At 40.4% G+C, this 21,260-nt stretch overlaps 4 protein-coding genes and 1 non-coding gene across 6 annotated transcripts; all 5 read left to right on the forward strand.

The window, feature by feature from the left end:
• Nucleotides 1-416: 416 nt before the first annotated feature.
• Nucleotides 417-5,466, forward strand: LOC127785066 (lysM domain receptor-like kinase 10). Of its 2 annotated transcripts, XM_052312485.1 has the most exons (12): nt 417-1,096; nt 1,810-1,843; nt 1,922-1,944; nt 2,033-2,194; nt 2,423-2,574; nt 2,704-2,793; nt 3,038-3,131; nt 3,221-3,372; nt 3,875-3,972; nt 4,291-4,426; nt 4,937-5,035; nt 5,140-5,466. In XM_052312485.1, exons 1-12 carry the CDS (start codon nt 427-429, stop codon nt 5,269-5,271), a joined length of 1,842 nt encoding a protein of 613 aa, XP_052168445.1. In that variant the 5' UTR covers nt 417-426; the 3' UTR covers nt 5,272-5,466. The 2 variants fall into 2 exon arrangements, with proteins under 2 accessions (XP_052168445.1, XP_052168446.1); XM_052312486.1 differs by lacking the exon at nt 1,922-1,944 and having other exon boundaries at nt 1,810-1,840; nt 2,031-2,194.
• A 113-nt stretch (nt 5,467-5,579) lies between these two features.
• Nucleotides 5,580-5,660, forward strand: TRNAL-AAG (transfer RNA leucine (anticodon AAG)). Its single transcript has one exon. It is a non-coding gene; the product is annotated as a tRNA-Leu (tRNA).
• A 1,576-nt stretch (nt 5,661-7,236) lies between these two features.
• On the forward strand, nt 7,237-8,129 carry LOC127785234 (uncharacterized). Its single transcript, XM_052312666.1, has one exon. It carries the CDS (start codon nt 7,304-7,306, stop codon nt 7,994-7,996), a length of 693 nt encoding a protein of 230 aa, XP_052168626.1. The 5' UTR covers nt 7,237-7,303; the 3' UTR covers nt 7,997-8,129.
• A 5,582-nt stretch (nt 8,130-13,711) lies between these two features.
• On the forward strand, nt 13,712-14,699 carry LOC127784349 (uncharacterized). Its single transcript, XM_052311579.1, has one exon. The coding sequence runs from the start codon at nt 13,796-13,798 to the stop codon at nt 14,462-14,464; it is 669 nt and encodes a 222-aa protein (XP_052167539.1). The 5' UTR covers nt 13,712-13,795; the 3' UTR covers nt 14,465-14,699.
• Nucleotides 14,700-17,498: 2,799 nt separating this feature from the next.
• On the forward strand, nt 17,499-21,216 carry LOC127784348 (E3 ubiquitin-protein ligase IPI1-like). The gene is made up of 6 exons (XM_052311577.1): nt 17,499-17,746; nt 18,482-18,633; nt 19,315-19,373; nt 19,511-19,536; nt 19,626-19,950; nt 20,377-21,216. Exons 1-6 carry the CDS (start codon nt 17,581-17,583, stop codon nt 20,858-20,860), a joined length of 1,212 nt encoding a protein of 403 aa, XP_052167537.1. The 5' UTR covers nt 17,499-17,580; the 3' UTR covers nt 20,861-21,216.
• Nucleotides 21,217-21,260: the final 44 nt, after the last annotated feature.

Here is a 21,260-nt window from a genome sequence, read left to right on the forward strand (position 1 = left end):
GGATGCGTCCATTCAGTGTAAATCCATGTGATTCACTGCTCAAAATCATATGATATACGAGAACCATAAAATGATTTCTGGCTAATTTGTTTCATTTGTAGCTGTTGATTTGACTGTAAACCCCTTTTTAAGTAAGATTCACTCTAGGCCAACTTCTAACAAACATTTTCATTTTAAAATCGGATAAATTTACAGCTGGGGCACTTTAACGCTCTCAACTATTTTATCCATACGCACTAGTTATCGATGGGTAAAAACCAATGTTATCAAAAACCGTTTGTATGTTTGAGAAGAGAGTTAAGTGGTCTACAGTGAAACAAAACAAAATGTAAGATTTCCTGATTCAAACATGGATCAATGGGTAGTTCAAAAGTGAAACAACTAGAATATTCAACTTACATGTGAAATTTATTTATTGTAGGCCTCATGTTCTCTCTCCCCGCCCTCCTCATCGGCGCCTGTGCCTTCGCGGCGGCGGCGGTTGCGGCGTCCGGCGACGGTTGCCGCGCCGGCTGCTCGCTGGCCCTCGCCGCCTACTACTTCTCCGAGGGTTCAAACCTCACCTTCATCGCCACCATCTTCGCCATCGGCGGCGGCGGCTACCAAGCGCTGCTCCCCTACAACCCGGCCATCACCAACCCGGACTACGTCGTCACCGGCGACCGCGTGCTCGTCCCCTTCCCCTGCTCCTGCCTCGGGCTCCCCGCCGCGCCCGCCTCCACCTTCCTCGCAGGCGCCATCCCCTACCCGCTCCCCCTCCCCCGCGGCGGCGGCGACACCTACGACGCCGTCGCCGCCAACTACGCCGACCTCACCACCGCCGCGTGGCTGGAGGCCACCAACGCGTACCCGCCGGGGAGGATCCCCGGCGGCGATGGGAGGGTCAACGTCACCATCAACTGCTCATGCGGCGACGAGAGGGTCTCGCCGCGGTACGGGCTGTTCCTCACCTACCCGCTCTGGGACGGGGAGACGCTCGAATCGGTGGCCGCGCAGTACGGGTTCTCGTCGCCGGCGGAGATGGAGCTGATCAGGAGGTACAACCCCGGGATGGGAGGGGTCTCCGGGAAGGGGATTGTGTTCATCCCGGTGAAAGGTGAGTGCTACTGGTTTCTCAGTTTGATTTTGACTGTTTTAGCTTGTAACTGTGAGTTGCGAGAGGTTTTGGATGATAATTGAGCATGTGAAAAATGTGAAATGTGAAGTGCGGTTTGGATTACAGTGGTTTTTGCAGGTAGTTTGTGAAAGGAAGTTTGGTTACTGCTTGAATGTTCTTAGCATATTTATCAATGATTGGAACTTCTGAGCTATGTGCTTCTTCTTTTTTGCTCTGCTGTCCAATTTTGCTTGGTTGTATTTGTGATTGATTTAAAGCAATGCAGTAAATGAGTTTTGGTTATACAAAGTTTAACCCCTGTCGTATGCTATTTCACATACACAGATCGACTTTGTGCCATGGTATGCAGTAGTTTTCATGTTTCGGGAGTGGTAATCTATTTGATCCTGCATCATGGTTGTTTGAGGCATCATGAACTCATGTCTATGCTACATAGTTGGTACAATGGTACCGGAGAGAGTATCATGCAAGTCGAATTGCCACCCTTTTTTTTACTGATACTTGATAATTAGTTAGTTAGCATAACCAGATAATTAACACAACTAACTGCAATCATTCTTCAGAAAAGCTCACCACTGTCATTTGCTTAATCTCTTCTCTTAAAAAACAGCTGTTGTCAACAATTAATCTTCTAGGTGTCAATCTATAATTCTATATATGCTAACATCCTTTACTCTGTTATTTATTTCCAGATCCAAATGGAAGTTACCACCCTCTGAAATCAGGGTAAGCATTCTTCGACTGTCAGGTGAAATTACAACTGTGATTTCCTTTATTATTTTCTGATATGTATTTCTTGTGCAGTGTAGGCATTGTTCTTCTCTTCTGTGAGCTCTTGTGTATCTATGCTAAGGTTATCAAGAACTAAAGTGGGTATTGTCATGAAACACTGATGTTCAACTCACATTCTTCTAGGTGGAATGAGGAATAGCCTTTCTGGAGGAGCGATAGCAGGAATTGTGATAGCTTGCATTGCTATTTTCATTGTGGCCATATGGTTGATTATCATGTTCTATAGGTGGCAAAAGTTCAGGAAGGCCACATCGCGTCCATCTCCAGAAGAAACCAGCCACCTTGGTAATGATAAACCTCCTTTCTTGGCTGTAACACTCCTCTAGATCAACTATGCCAAACTGTTGAACATATTACATGCTTTGTAAAGTGCTTCTGTTGTGATTTTTGTATATCAGCTGCTATTATTTGTGTGGTAAGTAGCTTAGCTAGTCTTCTTTTTATCATTGTACAAACTGTATGATTTCTCTGCAAATGCTACAACTCAAAATTAATATGCCTTGTCAATTACAGATGATGCTTCCCAAGCTGAAGGCATTAAGGTTGAGAGATCCATAGAATTCTCATATGAAGAGATTTTTAATGCAACACAGGGATTTTCTATGGAACATAAAATTGGGCAAGGTGGTTTTGGTTCAGTGTATTATGCTGAGCTTAGAGGCGAGGTTGGTTCAACATTTTTCTCATCATGGACAACCTATCAGAGTGCATTCACACATAAATCAATAAGGAGGACACAACATTTTGATGTGCATTCTTCTATCAATTTGAAATGACTTCTCTGCTGCCTTCAGAAAACTGCCATAAAGAAAATGGGCATGCAAGCAACTCAAGAATTCCTTGCTGAACTGAAGGTCTTGACACATGTTCACCACTTGAATCTGGTGGGTGGTCTTATGATTTTCTGTAATAATATAACAGAAATAATCTCAACTACCAACTGAACTTTACATTTTGCTATGCTTACTTACAGAACGAGAAGATAAACTTTGATTAGAGTTTAGTAAAGACCATAATACCTTTCAATAGGACACGGCATCATATTTTTCATGTTGGAATAGTACTCTCGAGTCTCTGTACTCGAGTCTCTGGGTGTACTTTGATATCGCCTAATTGTTCGTCATGCAGGTGCGCCTGATTGGTTATTGTGTTGAGAATTGCTTATTTCTTGTCTATGAATTTATTGACAATGGAAACCTAAGTCAGCATCTCCAAAGGACTGGTAATTGTTTGTTTGAATGCACTCTAAGTACAATGTGATTCTATCCTAATGATTTCTGTGAATTATTCAGCACGTGCATTTGTCTATAGGTTATGCGCCTCTCTCATGGGCTACCAGAGTGCAAATTGCCCTAGACTCAGCACGTGGTCTTGAGTACCTTCATGAACATGTTGTTCCAGTATATGTTCATAGGGATATCAAGTCTGCAAATATCCTATTAGACAAGGACTTCCGGGCAAAGGTTAGAATTGTTCATGAAACTCTATGTTGGCCTCTTATCTTCAATACTCAATTTCTTGTTTGAAGAAAGGGTGAAGGGCATCACCTCTTTCATTTATAGGAGATGCATGAAATACAGAAACGCAAGTTTGTTGTTATCCTGAGAATATATGTAGGAAGAACTACTTATCTTTTATTTAAGAAAAACTAAAACAAGGGTGTTTCTCCTCTATGATTAAAAGAATGATCTCCTCTAAGTTAATTTTTTTCTCCTTGGAAAATTCTTCAGTTCTGTGCTTTCCATATCTTCCAACTAGGCTGGATCACCAACCTGTTGAAACCATGCCAGTCTCCCCTTTGGACAAATCTGGGGGCTGTTTAACACCTCATTGGTTCTTGATGTTGTATAGCTGGCATGTTTAGGGAATCTCTGAGCTTTGACCACACCTGCAATATATAGGGACACATTTTAGCGATGTTTGTTGCTGTTTCTTCCACACCCCCATAAAGTTTTTACCATGCAGGTTGCTGATTTTGGACTAGCAAAACTTACAGAAGTTGGAAGTATGTCGCAGTCACTGTCAACACGAGTTGCTGGTACATTTGGTTACATGCCTCCAGAGTAAGTGCTTGTAGTCTCTCTTTATTTTTTTCTGTGTACTAACTGACGCATATAATAGGCCATACATCATATATCATTTATAGGCTTATAGCACTATCTGCTATACTGATACCTATTTGCAACTAGTACAGTTTAGCACCAAAGTTGTATATGGTTTACTTCCCTTTTTTTTTGAACGAACTGGCTAAAAAAAGTATAGAAATTAATTATGAGCTCCTTGTGTTTAAGGGTCCACATTGCTGACTCTTCCTTGATTTTTGCAAATAGAGTGATCACTTATAGCTCCTTGTGTTGGAAAATTCTGACAATATTTTTCAGAGCTCGATATGGTGAGGTTTCTCCTAAGGTGGATGTCTATGCTTTTGGTGTCGTCCTTTATGAACTTCTCTCAGCCAAACAAGCTATTGTGAGATCAAGTGAATCTGTTAGCGAATCAAAAGGACTGGTTTTCCTGGTAATATTTTTCCTGCTATCAAATTGCTGTTTTTCCTGTTGTCACTTGTAAATGTTAACCAGAATTCATGCCATGTGCTACAATTAAATACTCAGATCAATAAATTTACCATCCTTCTTCCAATAGAAAAGTAATTTCGTTATCAGTGTATGTAACTACGCCGATTTGATTCATTACCAAATGTTGTGAATAAGCTTGCTAATCTCTCCTGTTGATCTGTGCTCCAAACCTATTTTTCCGTCTAAATTTGTCTGAGTGGTGATGAAATTCTAATGGTCAGCAGAATCAAGGATTGCCTCATTTTGCCAGAAATCTTGCCTGAACCATCATAACATAAGTGCATTTGTAGGATTTGAACTATCCATGGAATTGTAACACCCATACTAGTTACTACCATGTATGAAACGCTGACGTGCAGAAATTCTCAAAGTTATGGAAGATTTATGTGTACCCGCAACTGTATGAACTGAATTTAAACCAGGATCTTATTGTTGATTGTATCTTCCACAGTTTGAGGAGGCCCTCAGCGCTCCAAACCCCACGGAAGCTCTTGACGAACTGATTGATCCGAGCCTGCAAGGGGACTACCCCGTCGACTCGGCTCTCAAGGTTAGTAGCAGGGAAGTCAGTTCGTCAGCTTCCGTTTGCTTCTCCAGCAAATCCAACATGATTTGCATTGACATGTGCTATGGTTTGATTGATTTCTGAACCAGATTGCGTCCCTTGCAAAGTCCTGCACGCATGAGGAGCCCGGGATGAGGCCTACCATGAGATCCGTCGTCGTTGCCCTGATGGCGCTCACAGCCAACACCGATCTTCGCGACATGGACTACCACCCTTTCTGAGGACAGGTTAACTGGACCAAGTGTAAAAATGTAAAGTGATGTGTAAAAATGTGCAGTTAGTCACTTGACCGATGCATATCCCATTTAATTGTAGGCAAAATTTGGGTACCTGAGGAAAGCAAAACAGAATAATAGTTTCCTGTAATTGTTTTCCTCTCTGATTCAGTGAAAATATACAAGCGTAAGAATAGTTTATGCCTTCACTCAATTTGCTACCTGTACAAAGTATAAACAGAAAGGCAAAAGCAAAAGAAACAGATATCACAATATGATGACACGACTGGAATTTACTTAATCGAGCCAAGGAAGTTGAGATGGCCGAGTTGGTCTAAGGCGCCAGATTAAGGTTCTGGTCCGAAAGGGCGTGGGTTCAAATCCCACTCTCAACAAAAACAATTTTTTTTATTTTTTTTTCCTTGAGCTCGTGACATGTGTCTTGTCCATGGTGCGTATACTTGCAAACGATTCCGTCACTGCCAAACTACTGCACGGTGGCAAATTTGCATGACAGCAACCGGGCAAGCGAGAGATCCAGCAGTGAGATTTCTCGGTGGAGAACGATCTTCGGTGATCGACCAACAAGGTCCAAAAGCCTCAAAGTTCCAAAGCCGCCCCCCCCCCCCCCCCCCCCCCCCCCGCCCGAGAAAGGCGAAATATCTCTTTCTTGCTAATTACCCGAAAGCTACACGATCTAAACTAAATTAAGCCCAAGGAAAAGCGAAATTAGGAGCACTTGTTACCCCCAAAGTTAGTTATACTTCTTTTCGTCTAGAAATCACGAATATCTCCATCTCTGCCACACCAAATATCTTCCAGTACATTAGGCCTGTTCACTTTAATGTCATTTTCAATCTTACCAAATTTTGGTAAAGTTACCCAAAAAAATGGCTATATTTAATTTGCTATCATATTTTAGTAATTATATAAGAAATCCTGCTAAAATTTGGTAAGGTTTTTTTTTTTATCAAAGTGAACATGCCCATCTTTTCGCAGCCATGTCACCTGCCAACGTAATAGTATCATCGATCACACACACCGACAAAATCTCCAAAAGTTAGCCCGGCGTGTTAAGCTTGTCAGTTCTCACACTTGATAATAATAGCACGTGCACGCGGAGCACGTGCTCAGTCCACAATATAATTCAAGCCGCAATTGCAACGGCAACGAAAAAAGAAAAAGAAAAAAAAACGAGAAATAATTAATCAAGCAAAACGAGTAGCTAAGCTAGCTCGTCCATGCCGCGGATTAAAGGCGAAAGCTTAGCCATCTATGCGTGTTGACGAACAGCGAAAGCGCACAGAAGAGTGATCAGAGAGGAGCTGCAGCCTACACACATTTATTATATAAAACTGTTGCTAATTCCAACTTGCAAAGCAAACAGGAGAAAGCTAAGCCATCGCACTGAAATTCTGCAACTTATGTGAACGCACGCAGGATTGGCTCGTGCAGCAACTCTGAATTTTTTCTTTTTCCCAGCGTGATTCACAACGGAAACAGCCAAGAAATTAAAGGTCCCCTTTTGGTTAGCTTTGCGTTAATTTTGTTTAATTAATGGTGGAAGCAGCCATCATCAGCTACTAACTATAAGCACACACTCACACACAGTAATTAACAGGGATATTGGGATCACAAGGCTCCAATCTCTAACCTGGGAGGGTTGCCCTTTATTACCTAATTGGAATTGGAGTACTTTCTCCATATATTTTCTCCTACTTTTTGCAAGCTTTTCATCACATAGGCCACCACCCTCTTTAGCTTGCTTCCACTCTCAACATTTGATCCTATGGTGGTTGCTCCACATGCCAATTAATTCTCTTATTTTTTTTCTCATACTGTTTCTATCATGCTTTCATTTGGGCTGTACCAAAAAAGCTTGATCTTGACATGAACAAAGCTGCACATTTGCATGGTCAGTTCTTGGCTATAAATACACCCCTGGGGCTTCAGCTCAAAGCCCATGCCACTGCAACCTAGACCTCTCTACTAGCTAGCTTAGCTACTAATCATCTCTGAATTAATCTGCTTACTACTCATGCCAAGCCTGAATCACTACAGATACTTAGCTGCTGTTCTTGACAGATCCATCTCTTCTTCCTCCTCTTCTTCTTCTTCCTTGCCTTCAACCTCAAAGATGAAAATTGGCAAGGCTCCGGAGCTTCTGAAGAAGGCGGCGACGATCGTGAGGAGCAAGGCCAGCACCGTCAGGGCCAGGCTCCTCATCGTCGCCTCCCTCCGCCGCAGGATGGCCATGATCGGCGCCATGTCGCACCGGATCCATGCTCTGATGGTGGAGAAGGAGAAGGCCAGGGTGGACTACTACATCAAGAACAAGAACAAGAACAAGAACCAACATGCGCTGCGAAAGGTTGTAGTCCATGATGAGATGGTGATCACCGACCATGATCGCCATCTCTCTGAACTGGCAATGTTCGATCAAGAGGATCATCATGGCTACAGTACTGATCACTGGACTCACTCGCTCTTCAACGATGATGACGCATGTTACAGTGATGATCAAGATGATTGTGGTGATGATGATGATGATGATGTCCATGGTGTTCTATTCGGTGCATTTGACGATGGCGATGATGAGCCATCGGTCATCGATGTAATCAGGAGCAACCGGGAGGACGAAGGGCTGGAGTTCAACATAGACGATGAGATCGATCAGGCTGCAGATATGTTCATCAGGAGGATTCGCAACCGGATGAACCGGAGTGTTTAGAGTGTGTATGATGTGTGTGGAAGAGTATTACTGACAAACAAAGTGACAATAGATAGTTAACCAGAGTGATGAAAGGACATGGAACTTATTGTAGTATTTGGAAATGTAGCTCGGCTCGATTAATTATATTTGTGGTCAGTTCACCATTGCTTCATTGCCGGCTCACGTTGAAGAGAAGGCTTTTTTTTTTTTTTTGAGAGAGGAAGAGATGACTAATTACGTGAACTGCAAAGTTCTATTGTACTCCCTCCGTTTAATATTATAAAACTTTTTAGCACTGTCCACATTCATATAGATGTTAATGAATCTATACACATATATGTCTAGATTTATTAATATACTTATAATATGAAACGGGGGAAGTAGTGAATAAACGGATAGTAATCACATCTCTACGTCGTTTCAACCGTCTTGATCAACTGCTTCAGGGATCAAAGTTAATACTTTCAATTACATTACTCAGCTTATTTATTATTTCAAGTTATTTTCAATAAAAAAATTAAATTAAATATTTATATCATTTAGTAAAATAAAATATCATAGAAATCTAACCGCGCAAATACATGGGTGTTATCCTGCTAGTTAAAATAAAACAACAAGTTGCGAGGTGAGCGTAACTCAACTGGTTAGTTTTGTAATAGAACCAGCTAGCCCACTCGGGTTTAAATCTTAGATTTGACATGGGCTCAATTTTATAACTAATTATTCTTTAATTTGATATATAAACGCCGTACCTGTCAACAATGAGGTGCTCATGATGACTTCGTCAATCTCAAGATATACCGACCCAGTCTGCTCCACCGCCATACAGTGCGGTCGGTCTCGTCGAGCTCGCGACAAGTGTCTTAATTAGCGCTCGTGATGCCTTTGTCAATCTCAAGATATACCGACCCAGTTTGCTCCGTTGCCATGCGATGCAGTTAGATGTTCGGATTGTGGTCGATCAGTCTCCTTGAGCGAGACGCTTATGGTGACTTCGTTAATATCAAAATATACCGACCCAGTCTGCTCCGCCATCATACGATGTGGTCAGTCTCGTCAAGCTCGCAACAAGTGTCTTAATTAGCTATGCCTGTATGGTACGTATACTTGCATACGATTCCGTCACTGCGATCTCCACATTGGCAGGCAATTTGCATGACAGCAACCGGGCGAGCGATCGATCGAGCAGTTAGACTTTTTTTTTTTCGGTGGAGAAATCTCCAGTGATCGTCCAAAAGTCCCAAAGTTTCCAAAGCCCTCATAGAAAGGCGAGATATCTCTTTCTTGCTAATTACCCGAAAGTTACACAATTAAAATAAGCAAATTAATCCCAGAGAAAGACGAAGTTAGGAGCACTCGTTATATACCCCAATTCCCCCAAAAGTTACATATGGTTAGATCAAAGAGAATAACCGCCTTCAATCTGCGTCTCATATATATAACCACCGGAAGATCTCTCTGGCACCCAACAAATATATAAATATCTTCTACTCTCTACAGCTTTTTGCGGCCAGAAATTCATCCACCGGTATCCCGTTCCAACTACTCGAAAATTTTTTTTGGAAAAATCCCCACGCGTGGAGGTGTTGTCTTCCATCCACATGTTCATAGATCCAATTACAAACTATTTTTTTCTCGATCTTGTTCTTCGCTTTCTTGAAGGAGGAGGAAGGGGATAAATCCTATGGAGGAATTGTTTGGTGGTGGAGAGAAGAGGATGAATTGGTGAATTAAATGAGAAGAAAGAGTGGATTAAACACATGGTATAGCATAATATCTTCTGATACTGACCGGTATCAGGTCTAATATTGGTCGGTACCAGACTTGATACGAATGGATTAGAGATGCAAACAGATCGGATATTATCCAGTCCCATCCTTTTCGAATCCGTATGAAGTGAGGCCATGGATATGGTAAGGGTTTCTAGCTATCCGGCGTATTTGGATGCGGTTGTAGATAGTGATGTGTGGATGCGAATTAAAATATGGTATCGGTAATATCTAGCAGATTATCCGGTACTTTAAGCGGATTATCCAAAATTTATAATCTATGTAACCACTCAGTTTGCTCGATATGGGTAATTTCATCCAACCTATCCAAGTCCAACCCACCATATGATGTAGATCATCAACCATATCCTATCGATTGACGATCTAGGTCACGAACTTTGAAACTCACAACCCAAGGCTACATAGTACGCTCCTATCCCCTCCAGTCATGTGAATGTGATATATTATGATGTAGTTACTATATGTGTTGATTAAGGGTGTGTTTGAGGAGAAGGGGATTGGGGAGATTAGGAAGATACGTAAAATAAGGTGAGCCATTAGCAAATGATTAATCGAGTATTAACTATTTTAAACTTCAAAAATGGATTAATATGATTTTTTTAAAGCAACTTTCCTATAGAAATTTTTTGCAAAAAACACACCGTTTAGTTGTTCGGGAAGCGTGCGCGCGGAAAAGGAAACAATCTTTCTCTCTTTCTCCTGCGCTTGAACACAGCCTAAATGTTTTTGTACAAATGATATACTACCTCCGTCCTAAAAAAATTGCATTTCTAGTTCTAAGGCTTTGTCCCACAAAATTATATTTCTAGCCATATGGGGCCTAGCAAATTGATTCATCTAGATAAGTTTCGTTAAGTTCTCTCAGCTTGTAATTTAAGTATGCTAATTATATGGGTTAATTCTCTCAAACTTCCTTTTAATTATTTGTATATATGGAATGTGTGCATGCAACGGGTTCATTAAATAAGGTCATTGTGGTCATTTTTCAATCCTACTGTTTTGTCCTAAATTAGTTAGAAATGTAATTTTTATGGGACGGAGGGAGTATTAATCATTAACATGATATTCTGATGTGATGTGTGCTGTCATGTGAATTGGGACATTGGTACAATATTGTTGCCTATTGTATTGACGAATAAATGTACACGCCACATCCGGTTATTTTAATCTGTTTACAAGCCGAGTCCGCACCATTTCCGACATCTGACACAATCTGCTCCATATCTGCATCCACGCAAAATCCGCACCCGCTTCAAATCCACTTAAATATATATATATATATATATATATATATATATATATATATATATATATTATAGGATATGGTAAAACTACTATCTATCCGAATCCGATCCACTTTCTCCCTTACAATGGATATTAACCGATACTATGTAGTGTCATGTGATACCTTACTACTGACAAGTATTATAATATGATACCTAACCGAAATTATTCTATCAGGACAGGATCCCGTAGTATATAGGGGTGAAAACGGGTCGGGTTCGGTTGGATCTTACCCTTCCCATATCCTAACCCATATTTTATAATCGGAATCGGGTCAGATACGGATAGTGCCAATACGGATACAAACTTGAATAATATCGGGCAAAAATACGGAACGAATACGTATCAAAATGGATACATCCACTATCGGTTACGGATATTTATTCGGATATCAAGCCGAAGCAACAATCTTATATATCACATAGACAATAACCATTTAACAACTCTATATATCCATAAATTATGATTATATTAGGCCATTAGGACCTTAGGAAATAAATAGAGTACAATACATCATAGTAGAACCAATACATAGTATCAAAAAATGCCTCACAAAAATATAATACAGGTAATATCTGTATAATTATCCGGGTAATACCCGGATTTTTTACCGGATAACCCGTATCCGTCGGATACCACGTTCCCGAGCCCGATCTCGTATCCGCTAAAAAAAGACCCGTATTCTAAGCCGATATCCGTGAATTAAATGTTCCGAGTACCGAATTTATCCCGAAATAATGTGGCCGGGCGGGCGGGTGGGTGGGCCGAAAATACCCGCCTAGCACTCTCCTTTTGCAGCCGCCATGAACTAGAGTATGCTTGGCGCCATGTCTCCTGCCTGCCAACATAATATCGACACACACACACACAAAATCTCTGAAATAAGCAAGCCGCCCCTGTTAACTTGTCAGTTGTCACAGACTCACACCTGATATACGCGCGCACGAGGAGCACGTGCTCGATTATCATTCCCCAATAATGCAACCTGCAACTGCAAATTGCAACGGCAAATAAAGGAGAAAAAAAAACGAGAAAGAATTACGCAAGCAGCAAAGCAAGTACTACTACTAGCTAAGCTAAGCTTAGCTATGGCAAAGCTCCCTCTCCATGCCGCGGATTAAAAGACGAAAGCTAAGCCATCTATGCGTGTCGACGAACAGCAAAAGCATACACAAGAGAGAGAGAAGCAGCAGCTACAGCATGCACACATTTTATACTCCCTCTATTTTAAAATGTTTAACACCGTTGACTTTTTAGTATGTGTTTGACCATTCGTCTTATTCAAAAAATTTAAGTAATTATTTATTCTTTTCATATCATTTGATTCATTGTTAAATATATTTTTATGTACACACATAGTTTTACATATTTCACAAATTTTTTTAATAAGACGAACGGTCAAACATGTGCTAAAAAGTTAACGGTGACAAATATTTTAAAACGGAGGGAGTATATAATAAAACTGTTACTAATCCATCGTCCCAGCTTTCAAATTAAGCAAACACAGAAGAAGATTAAAGCCATCGCACTGCAACTACTTATGTGAACGCCGGATTGGCTCATGCATGGCATGGCCGGCCCTCGTGCATGCTTATTATATACCTCCTTTAGTTTCAGTTTTCCGGCATGAATCACAATGGAAATAAAACAGCCAAGAAATTAAAGCTCCCCTTTTGGTTTAGCTTTGTGTTTATTTTGTTTAGTTGTGGAAGCAGCCGTCATCATCAGCTACTGATACACTAGCTGAGCACACAGTCGCATGCATACTCCCTCCGCCCTTTAAACAATGTACTCCACCTATTCCAAATTATAACGGCTATATTTTTTACACGATATTCAATGACATACTTTAAGCATTAATTTATCTTATGTTATATTCTCAACAAATATAAAATTAACATTATATGAAAGTACTTTAGAATATGAATCTAATGATATAACATGTATAATATGTAGCATATATATATATAGTTAGTATGATTATTAGTTAAAAGTTATCGAGTTTTATTTTCCTTAAAGAGAGGACCAGGATGCTCTATAATTTGGGACGGAGAGAGTAGTTAATTTTAGCTTAAGAATTTATTATAAAAAAATATACTTTTAAATAGGGTTTACCAGATCTCTTTAATATACCACTCTAGTTTTTTCTTATTTTATCTATCAAACCAATAATACTCTCTTCTTATCTTTGTTTTCTCTCCCTCTTCGTTTTATCACCGCGTTAATGAAGGCATAATAATTTGTTAACCTCATGCTTAATCTTCCTTGACTAGCTAAAACTATATTATTTTATGGACGGAGGAAGTAACTAACAGGGATATAGGGATCCCAAGGGCCCAATCTTTAACCTGGGAGAGTTACCCTTTATTACCTAATTGGAACTGGAGTACTTTCTCCATATATTTTTCTCATAGCTTTTGCTAGCTTTTGATCACATAGGCCACCACCCTCTTTAGCTTGCTTCCACTCTCAACATTCTCATGGTGCTTGCTCCACATGCCAATTAATTATTTTTTTTCATATAATGTTTCTTTCATGCTTTGGCTGTACCAAAAAGCTTGATCTTGACACATGAACAAAGCTGCACATTTGCATGGTCAGTTCCTGGCTATAAATACACCCATGGGGCTTCAGCTCAAAGCCCATGCCAGATGCCACTGCAACCTAGAGCTCTACTAGCTAGCTTAGCTTAGCTTAGCTACTAATCATCTCTGAATTAATCTCAGTGATCTACTTACTACTCATGCCAAGCCTGAATCACTACAGATACTTAGCTGCTGTTGTTCTTGATAGAGCCATCTCATCATCTTCCTCTTCCTCTTCTTCTTCTACCTTGCCTTCAACCTCAAAGATGAAGATTGGCAAGGCTCCCGAGCTTCTGAAGAAGGCGGCGACGATTGTGAGGAGCAAGGCCAGCACAGTCAGGGCCAGGCTCCTCATCGTCGCCTCCCTCCGCCGCAGGATGGCCATGATCGGCGCCATATCGCACCGGATCCATGCTCTGATAGTGGAGAAGGAGAAGGCCAGGGTGGACTACTACCACAAGAACAAGAACCATGACGGCAACAAGGCCCTCGTGATGCGAAAGGTTGTAGTCCATGATGAGATGGTGATCGCCGACGACCATGATCGTCATCTCTCTGAACTGGCAATGTTCGATCAAGAGGATCATCATGGCTACAGCACTGATCACTGGACTCACTCGCTCTTCAACGATGATGACACTTGTTACAGTGATGATCAAGACGACTGTGGTGATGATGATGGCGATGATGACGAGCCGTCGGTCATCGATATAATCAGGAGCAACCGGGAGGACGAAGGGCTGGAGTTCAACATAGACGATGAGATCGATCAGGCTGCTGATATGTTCATCAGGAGGATTCGCAGTCGGATGAGCCGGAGCGTTTAGACTTTGTGTGCATGATTTTGTTCATGTTCTACTGGCACTGATGTATGTGGGAGATCACTAGTACTGACAAAGTGACAATAGATGAAAGGTGACATACCGTATAGTTAACCAGGGATGAAAGGACAATTAACGTATGGTTATATATGTTAGCAACTAAGCAACACCTTATGATGTGACACAAGAGTGTGTTTGCTCTAATGAAATATGTTACCATTTTTGGATGTAAGTTCAGAGTTCAGACCGCCCTTTTTTCAAAATCTTTCAAATTATCTATGTTTTGATGTTTCTAGTTTCTATTTCATAGCTAGTTTCTTAAATCTTAAAAAAAAACTTATCATGTAATGAAATATGTTAGTACAATTTTTGGATACAAGTTCAGAGTTCAGAACCCCCCTCCTCCTCCTCCTGCAAAGAAATCTTAAATCTATGTGTGTTGGTTTATGTAGTTTCTGTTTTGTAGCTAGTTTCTTCTGTTTCTGGTACGGTTTTGAGCTTTATGTGAACGATGAATATTGTCTAGAGTAACCAAAGGGACTTATTCTGTTCATTGATGCAATAATTCATGTGCCTGGAGTCTGAATTTCTAATGCATGCTGAACTGAAGCAACAGATAACCTGGACTGGGCTTCTGCAGAACTAAATGCAAACTCCCATATTTTTTTTTTAAGAATGCGCATAAGGATTGCGCATATTTTGTGTTAAGACTTAAGTAAGTTCTGCAACAATTTACAAACAAGCAACCCGACAAAGAAAATAAAACAAAGAGGAGAGAAGTAAAGACTATGTCTCGCGGCATAATTTGAGATGGATTACCATTTAAGATGATAAGATCTTCACCCATCCACCAAATGGACATCAGAACATAAACCTTGCAGATAAAAAATTTTCAAATATGAATTACCTAGGCAATAGGTGATCAGAAAAGCACTCCTATATATCAGATCAAACATGTATACTCTGCACTTCATTTTCCCCTGACGAAATCAAATGCATGCTTTTCCATGTTAAAAAGCTAATTTGACTACAATTGAGACTGCCTTTGAACTTGCTTAGTGATCAAAGACAGTCACTTCGACAGTGTAGTTCCAACTCCCAATTCAAGTTGTTGTTTTTTTTTCATTTTTGAACTACGCAAGTTGGAATAATTGAAGTGGCTCAGACACTACTGACAGAGAAAGAAAGCTAAGTTGCTCCAATTATGCACTTAAGTACAAAAGATTTATAAAGGTTGATAGAGACGAAGTAATGTAGCATTACAGTTACACCGACGATTAGTTCTTAATGACGACCGAAAGCTAATTCAAGTATTCAACGAAGAGAAATTTATAGATAATGAATTCAACGAAGAGATGAGTAACTCAAGTGACCATTAAGCAACTATCGTATATATCCCTCAAGTAGTGCCCATCAAAATCACAATGAAATTAAAACATTAACACAGCTTTTGAAATTTTCCAGTGCGCGTATTGGAGAATTCTTTAATTTGTGGCTAGTTTGTGGCTATTCATCTTCATGATCGGTCGACATGATAACGAACATACAATAAATTGATTGCTCCTACGAGCAGATATGGCTATGATTTGTTGAGCTACGGGTGATAAGCCCTAGAAAAATAAACGGATCAGCCAAGCAAAGGATCTCTACTCTAGCAGTTTAAAAGCTAAGGCCCCAAAATTAACTGTGATATTAAGTTTTAAAATTTAAGTTTTGGTTATGACTGATAAGCCAAATTTTGATTTTTTTTACATATACAAACTAAGATCAAATATTGAAATTGTGGCACTAATGGGAGTGTTTGGTAGGCCAGCTGTAACGGCTGCAGCTGCACGTGGTGAGTGTGGCACTGTTCCCGTCGATTGTGGAGCAGCCGCGAAAGCAGCAACTGAACAGGCCTAAAGTAGATCTGAGATGGTTCAAACAGTAGAATTTATCCAAATGAAGCTCGATAAAATATTATATTAAAATTTATTTGTTCAAAATATATTTTTAAATTTTTTATATCAATTGATTTTGTCTTTTCAGTTTTTATTAATTTTGATGCTAAAAAATAACGACGGAAATTTTCTGTTCCGAATGAGAGTCCTGCCGAGAACTTTTCAGGATCTGGCCCATTACGGCCCATATAAACCATGGCCACTTGCGGTCCATGTAAGAGCCCCGCGATCAGACTTTTGTTGGACCTTTCTCTTCTCCACGAAAAGGTAAAAGGTTCATTGGACGTCCCTTGGAGGCCTGAACTACAGATCAAATTTCATTCACATTCCTCAAGCTTAATTTTTTTTTATAGAATTACACCGTACAACATAGACACTCACAACGCACGTACACTCACCCTTATGAACACACGTACGCAAACTCTACGTATCTTCGAAGACTAGGGCGGCAAATCCTGAAAAAATTGACAATGTAAATCGAGTCTTAATATTATGAATGACGTTTTGACTTATCGTCAGTCGTGACATGTAAGTGACATGGAAGTGACTTATTTACTTAGTCATTTGTCTCATTTTGCCTGTATGACGCCTACATAACAAAGAACATGTTTTCTAGATTAGAATAAGTGAAAATCCTGTTTCTAAAAGTACAATTTTAAAAATAAAATAAAATATACTACCACAAGTACATACCATCATTCACTAATGATACAAATATACTTTCTCCATCCCATAGTAAGCTAATACTGCCTCCGTCCCAAAATGAAAGCATTTTTAGCTATAAATCTGGACACGCTAAAAATGCTTACATTTTGAGATAGAGGGAGTATCATATTAGAATGTGTCCATTGAACACATCTGAGCATATATGTACAAATTTATTGTAACATTCTAATACGAGGTTGGCTTATTTTGTGACGGAGAGGTTACATCTAAACAAAACTTCATTTTTTTTAAAAAAAGAAGAAAAGCAAAAGCAAAATACTGAAAGAAAATAAAAGAATCCATCAACCTTATCATGATAACATCACGCTGACGTGTCCTTTCGTTTGGACACGGACATCTCCCGTCCCGCTGGTCTCCATCAATTCCTCCTTAACCCAACCAAACCCACCCCCGTAAGAACACAGACAATCCCCCCCTCCTCTCGCTGACATCCGGGCCCCACCACGTCAGCCTCTCATGGCCTTCGCGGCGGAGCCGATGGATCTGGAGGTGTCGCCGGATTCCTCGCCGGCGGCGGCGGCGGCGGCGGTGTGCTCGATCTGCCTGGACGCGGTGGCGTGCGGCGACGGGGTGGCGGCGAGGTCCACCGCGCGGCTGCAGTGCGGCCACGAGTTCCACCTAGGTCAGCCCCCCCGCCCTCGTCCGCGTTCCCCATCTCGTCGAGTGGGTGGATAGATGGATGGATCGATGTAGCATGCGCGGAGGTTTCGATCTCGCTAGCAGAATTGTGCCTATTGGGGGGATCGGATTAGCCCGGTCCTGTTCGTCTTAGGCTGGGTAATTCGAGGGGGGAAAGAACCTGAAATTTTGCGATGTTCTTTTGCTGTTATGCGTCCCCAATTTGGGAATTCTACTCATGCATGCATGGGTGAATGGCTGAATGCACGACGTTGGTGATTGTTCATAGTGGAATGGAACTGGCTGTGGTGGTATGTTGAATCTCAATTGGATTACTCACCCGTAATCACCGAACATCCAATTTTTAACGCTGAATTCAAATGGTTAGGTGATTTTTCTCGGAGTGATAAATTTGTCATGCTTGAGTTTGATTAACATCAACCAACCGTAAACTCCTGAAACATCGGCTTAAATGACTATCTTCTGGAAACGTTGATAGCAGTATACTAAGCTGAAATTTGAAGAATAGGTTCTCATTTACTTTGAATTGTGACAAATGTCTTTGCGATTCTCGATGCATACAATTTTCCTGTTTACACATATGCGGGCTATACGTGTCCATTCATGTGGGTGACTTCTTATGCACTGGCAAACTTGTTGCATGCATATCAGCGTATGTTTTGTATTTCATATTAGTTTTTTTTTTGGATACTTCATACTATTCTTTCTTGTTTGCTAGACTGCATTGGATCTGCATTTAATGCAAAAGGGGTGATGCAGTGCCCAAATTGTCGGAATATTGAGAAAGGTCACTGGCTCTATGGGAATGAGAGCCAACCATGTAGCCATTCTGATACAGGTGACTGGCTGAATGGTGAAACCTTTGACTATGTAAGTAATTGCCAGAAAATGAATTATTTTGCATGTAATGGCAATCTAGGCTATTTATGATGATGAATATATAGTTTTATTTCCATTCGCATAATGAAAAATGAAAAGTAGAAAAATATCGCAACACCTTGCATTCTACAAAACTAGATTTTGGCCCCTGCATGGCCTCTTTTTGTGTGTTGGATATTATTGACACATGAATGATTAAACTAACTTTGTATGTTTGGTCCTGTAAAAACTCTACGTTGCAGTTCAATCATGACCTAAATATGGCTAAGGTTACTCTAGGAAAGCATAATATCATTGCCCAAAGTTTCAGAATAAAATTCATGTTTATTATATAAGACAGTCCTATAGGCCTCTAGGGACACATTGTTGATCAGGGTAGCATCAAAATTTGGAAATAGGAATCTTGTTTGAAGGCATAAAAATGCTATAGGGAATTAAGAGTAAGAGATAACATGAGCTTGATTTTTTCATTGCCTGATAGTTTTATCAATATCCTTTACTGAAATTGTAAGGGTGTATGTTAGTCTTATTTCTAAAGCAAAACGCATTTAGTTGTATGATGTTTTTGAGATCTAATAAAAAAATAGCAAGGTACTTTTCACTGTTCCATATTTCCTACAACACCAGTGTCTAGCCTAATTCTAACTGTTTCCTGCCTGGATGTAATTTCAGCCGTTCTCATTTGAATTTGGGTGGTGTCCCTTCAATACACCATTGACCTCTGTTTTTGGGTAATTATTTCTTCTTTTCATTAAAGTTTTCAAATTATGCTCAAGCCATAATATTTCACTTAAGCTCCTATACAACTTAAATGGCTCTATGCATCACCTTAACATATGCTGAATTTGATGATGCTTTCCTGATGCAGGGAAAGCGAATCTGAGCCAAATCCTTGTAAGTGTGCTGATCCTTCCCTTTTAGTGCTTTCATTTTGTTTTTATTTCATTTATTCTAAGGTTTTCCTGTTTGTGAAAAATGGACAGTTTTGGAGTATATAGGGTCTCTGCATGGTTTTCACCATCCAATGTATGCGCCTTCTAGTTCTACTGCCAGTACTGAAAGCATACCATTCCATCAGCGTCCTACTGGTACGGAAGGTCATGCAACTACAGATTTGAGAAATACTCAAGTTTTCAATGAATCTGAGCCAAGAAACCATGAGAGAGAACAGCAGTATTTAGGTAGTGTTCAAATGCCTGGAACACTCAATCATTCCACCGCCCCATTTGGCATAGGAATGCCAAGATATGATGGAGGCAACCAGCAAAGATTGCGACCACATATGCATGATAATTCCTTATTCCACAGGTAAGTCTTTACGAATATTTGAAATTTTAGTTCAGAGATGTGTCTCTAGGTGAATAGGGTATTTACTATATTTTTCACGAAAAGGGTATTTACTATCTTGGAGTTGGAAGCAAGACAAATCTGTCACCAACTCCCAGTATGTAAGAGCTCCTTTTCTCAAGATTCATGGTATTTATGCACATGACTTACGTCCAATAACCTGCAGTGTCTCAAACCAATAGTCAAATCATAGATCTTGAAGAACACAAATTACTGTGCTATGCTTAGCTGTCTCTAACTGTTAACTAACAATGCCAAGAAATAATCGCATGAAGATTAAGTAAATCTATTTATGCAATGTGAATTTATGCTCACAATTTTCATTCACTTTCTTTTGGTGTGACATCACTTTTGGTGCTAGGTCGTAAAAATTTATGATCAATGCAGGCCGACAGCTCGCAGAGCAAGCAATCTTGCACATTTGAGGTCATTAACTGCTGCGTCTGAAACTAGAGGCCATGGCCATGGTATGACAAGTCACGCTGTTCAACAAACAATTCCATCATCCATGGCAAGCAATCCACAACCTCCTGCGACCAGAAGGGTTCGACCAAGGGCTTTGTCAATCACATCTTTCATTGCAGCCTCATCGTCAGCTGAGATCAGAGCCCCCCATGACTTTCCTCTCACTGAAACCGCAAGCACCACAAACGGTAACATCCGTAATGGTGTTGGTGCCCCTAGACATGCCAATCAATCATACAGCTGGAGTTCAGAGACCTTCTGGCCACAAACTGGGGAACCTCACTGGTGGAGTCCGATGGCTCCCGTACATAATCGATCTTATGAAAATTTTAGTGGAAGATCAGCCACAGAGCTGCTTTCCATTTATGGCGCACAGAATGGTCTGCCTACTCCGCGATTCCTGTGAATACTTGTCTTCCCTCCATCGTGTATGTTCCGGGGTTGGCCGACATTTGGGTTTGTTTCAGCAAAGAATGGGAAATAACTGAGGCTTCAGTGTCAGGAACTCAGGTTGCTGTCATTAATCGTCATCTTATGTTGATGATGCCGGTATTTCGTACCGTTATGGTTTTTTATTTCTGGAAGGCAACCTCATGTTAGTTTCTTCAAGTGAAGATGCTTTATGAATTGTCTCAGTTAAAGTGACAATATTGTTTGGAATTCTCTATATGTGCTAGTCCTGAATCATACTGAGGAAAATGCTGCTAAACAATGTTGCCATTGAACTGTAGTAATTATCGAATCAAATGCTTCTGCTGTATATCTTGAATCATCCATCTCTACTACTTTATACTCTTTCCGTTCCA

This window comes from Oryza glaberrima, chromosome 9 (genome assembly GCF_000147395.1).
Source record: "Oryza glaberrima chromosome 9, OglaRS2, whole genome shotgun sequence".
In the NCBI taxonomy this organism is placed as follows: Eukaryota; Viridiplantae; Streptophyta; class Magnoliopsida; order Poales; family Poaceae; genus Oryza; species Oryza glaberrima.

Bases quoted from the DNA above. Each gene is read 5' to 3' on its own strand.
- LOC127785234 (XM_052312666.1), top strand. From the start codon at position 7,304: ATGCCAAGCCTGAATCACTACAGATACTTAGCTGCTGTTCTTGACAGA.
- LOC127784349 (XM_052311579.1), top strand. From the start codon at position 13,796: ATGCCAAGCCTGAATCACTACAGATACTTAGCTGCTGTTGTTCTTGAT.
- LOC127785066 (XM_052312485.1), top strand. From the start codon at position 427: ATGTTCTCTCTCCCCGCCCTCCTCATCGGCGCCTGTGCCTTCGCGGCG. The intron at 1,097-1,809 runs GTGAGTGCTACT...ATTTATTTCCAG, and splicing joins TGTGTTCATCCCGGTGAAAG to ATCCAAATGGAAGTTACCAC. The intron at 4,427-4,936 runs GTAATATTTTTC...TATCTTCCACAG, and splicing joins CAAAAGGACTGGTTTTCCTG to TTTGAGGAGGCCCTCAGCGC.
- LOC127784348 (XM_052311577.1), top strand. From the start codon at position 17,581: ATGGCCTTCGCGGCGGAGCCGATGGATCTGGAGGTGTCGCCGGATTCC. The intron at 18,634-19,314 runs GTAAGTAATTGC...ATGTAATTTCAG, and splicing joins ATGGTGAAACCTTTGACTAT to CCGTTCTCATTTGAATTTGG. The intron at 19,537-19,625 runs GTAAGTGTGCTG...AAAAATGGACAG, and splicing joins CGAATCTGAGCCAAATCCTT to TTTTGGAGTATATAGGGTCT.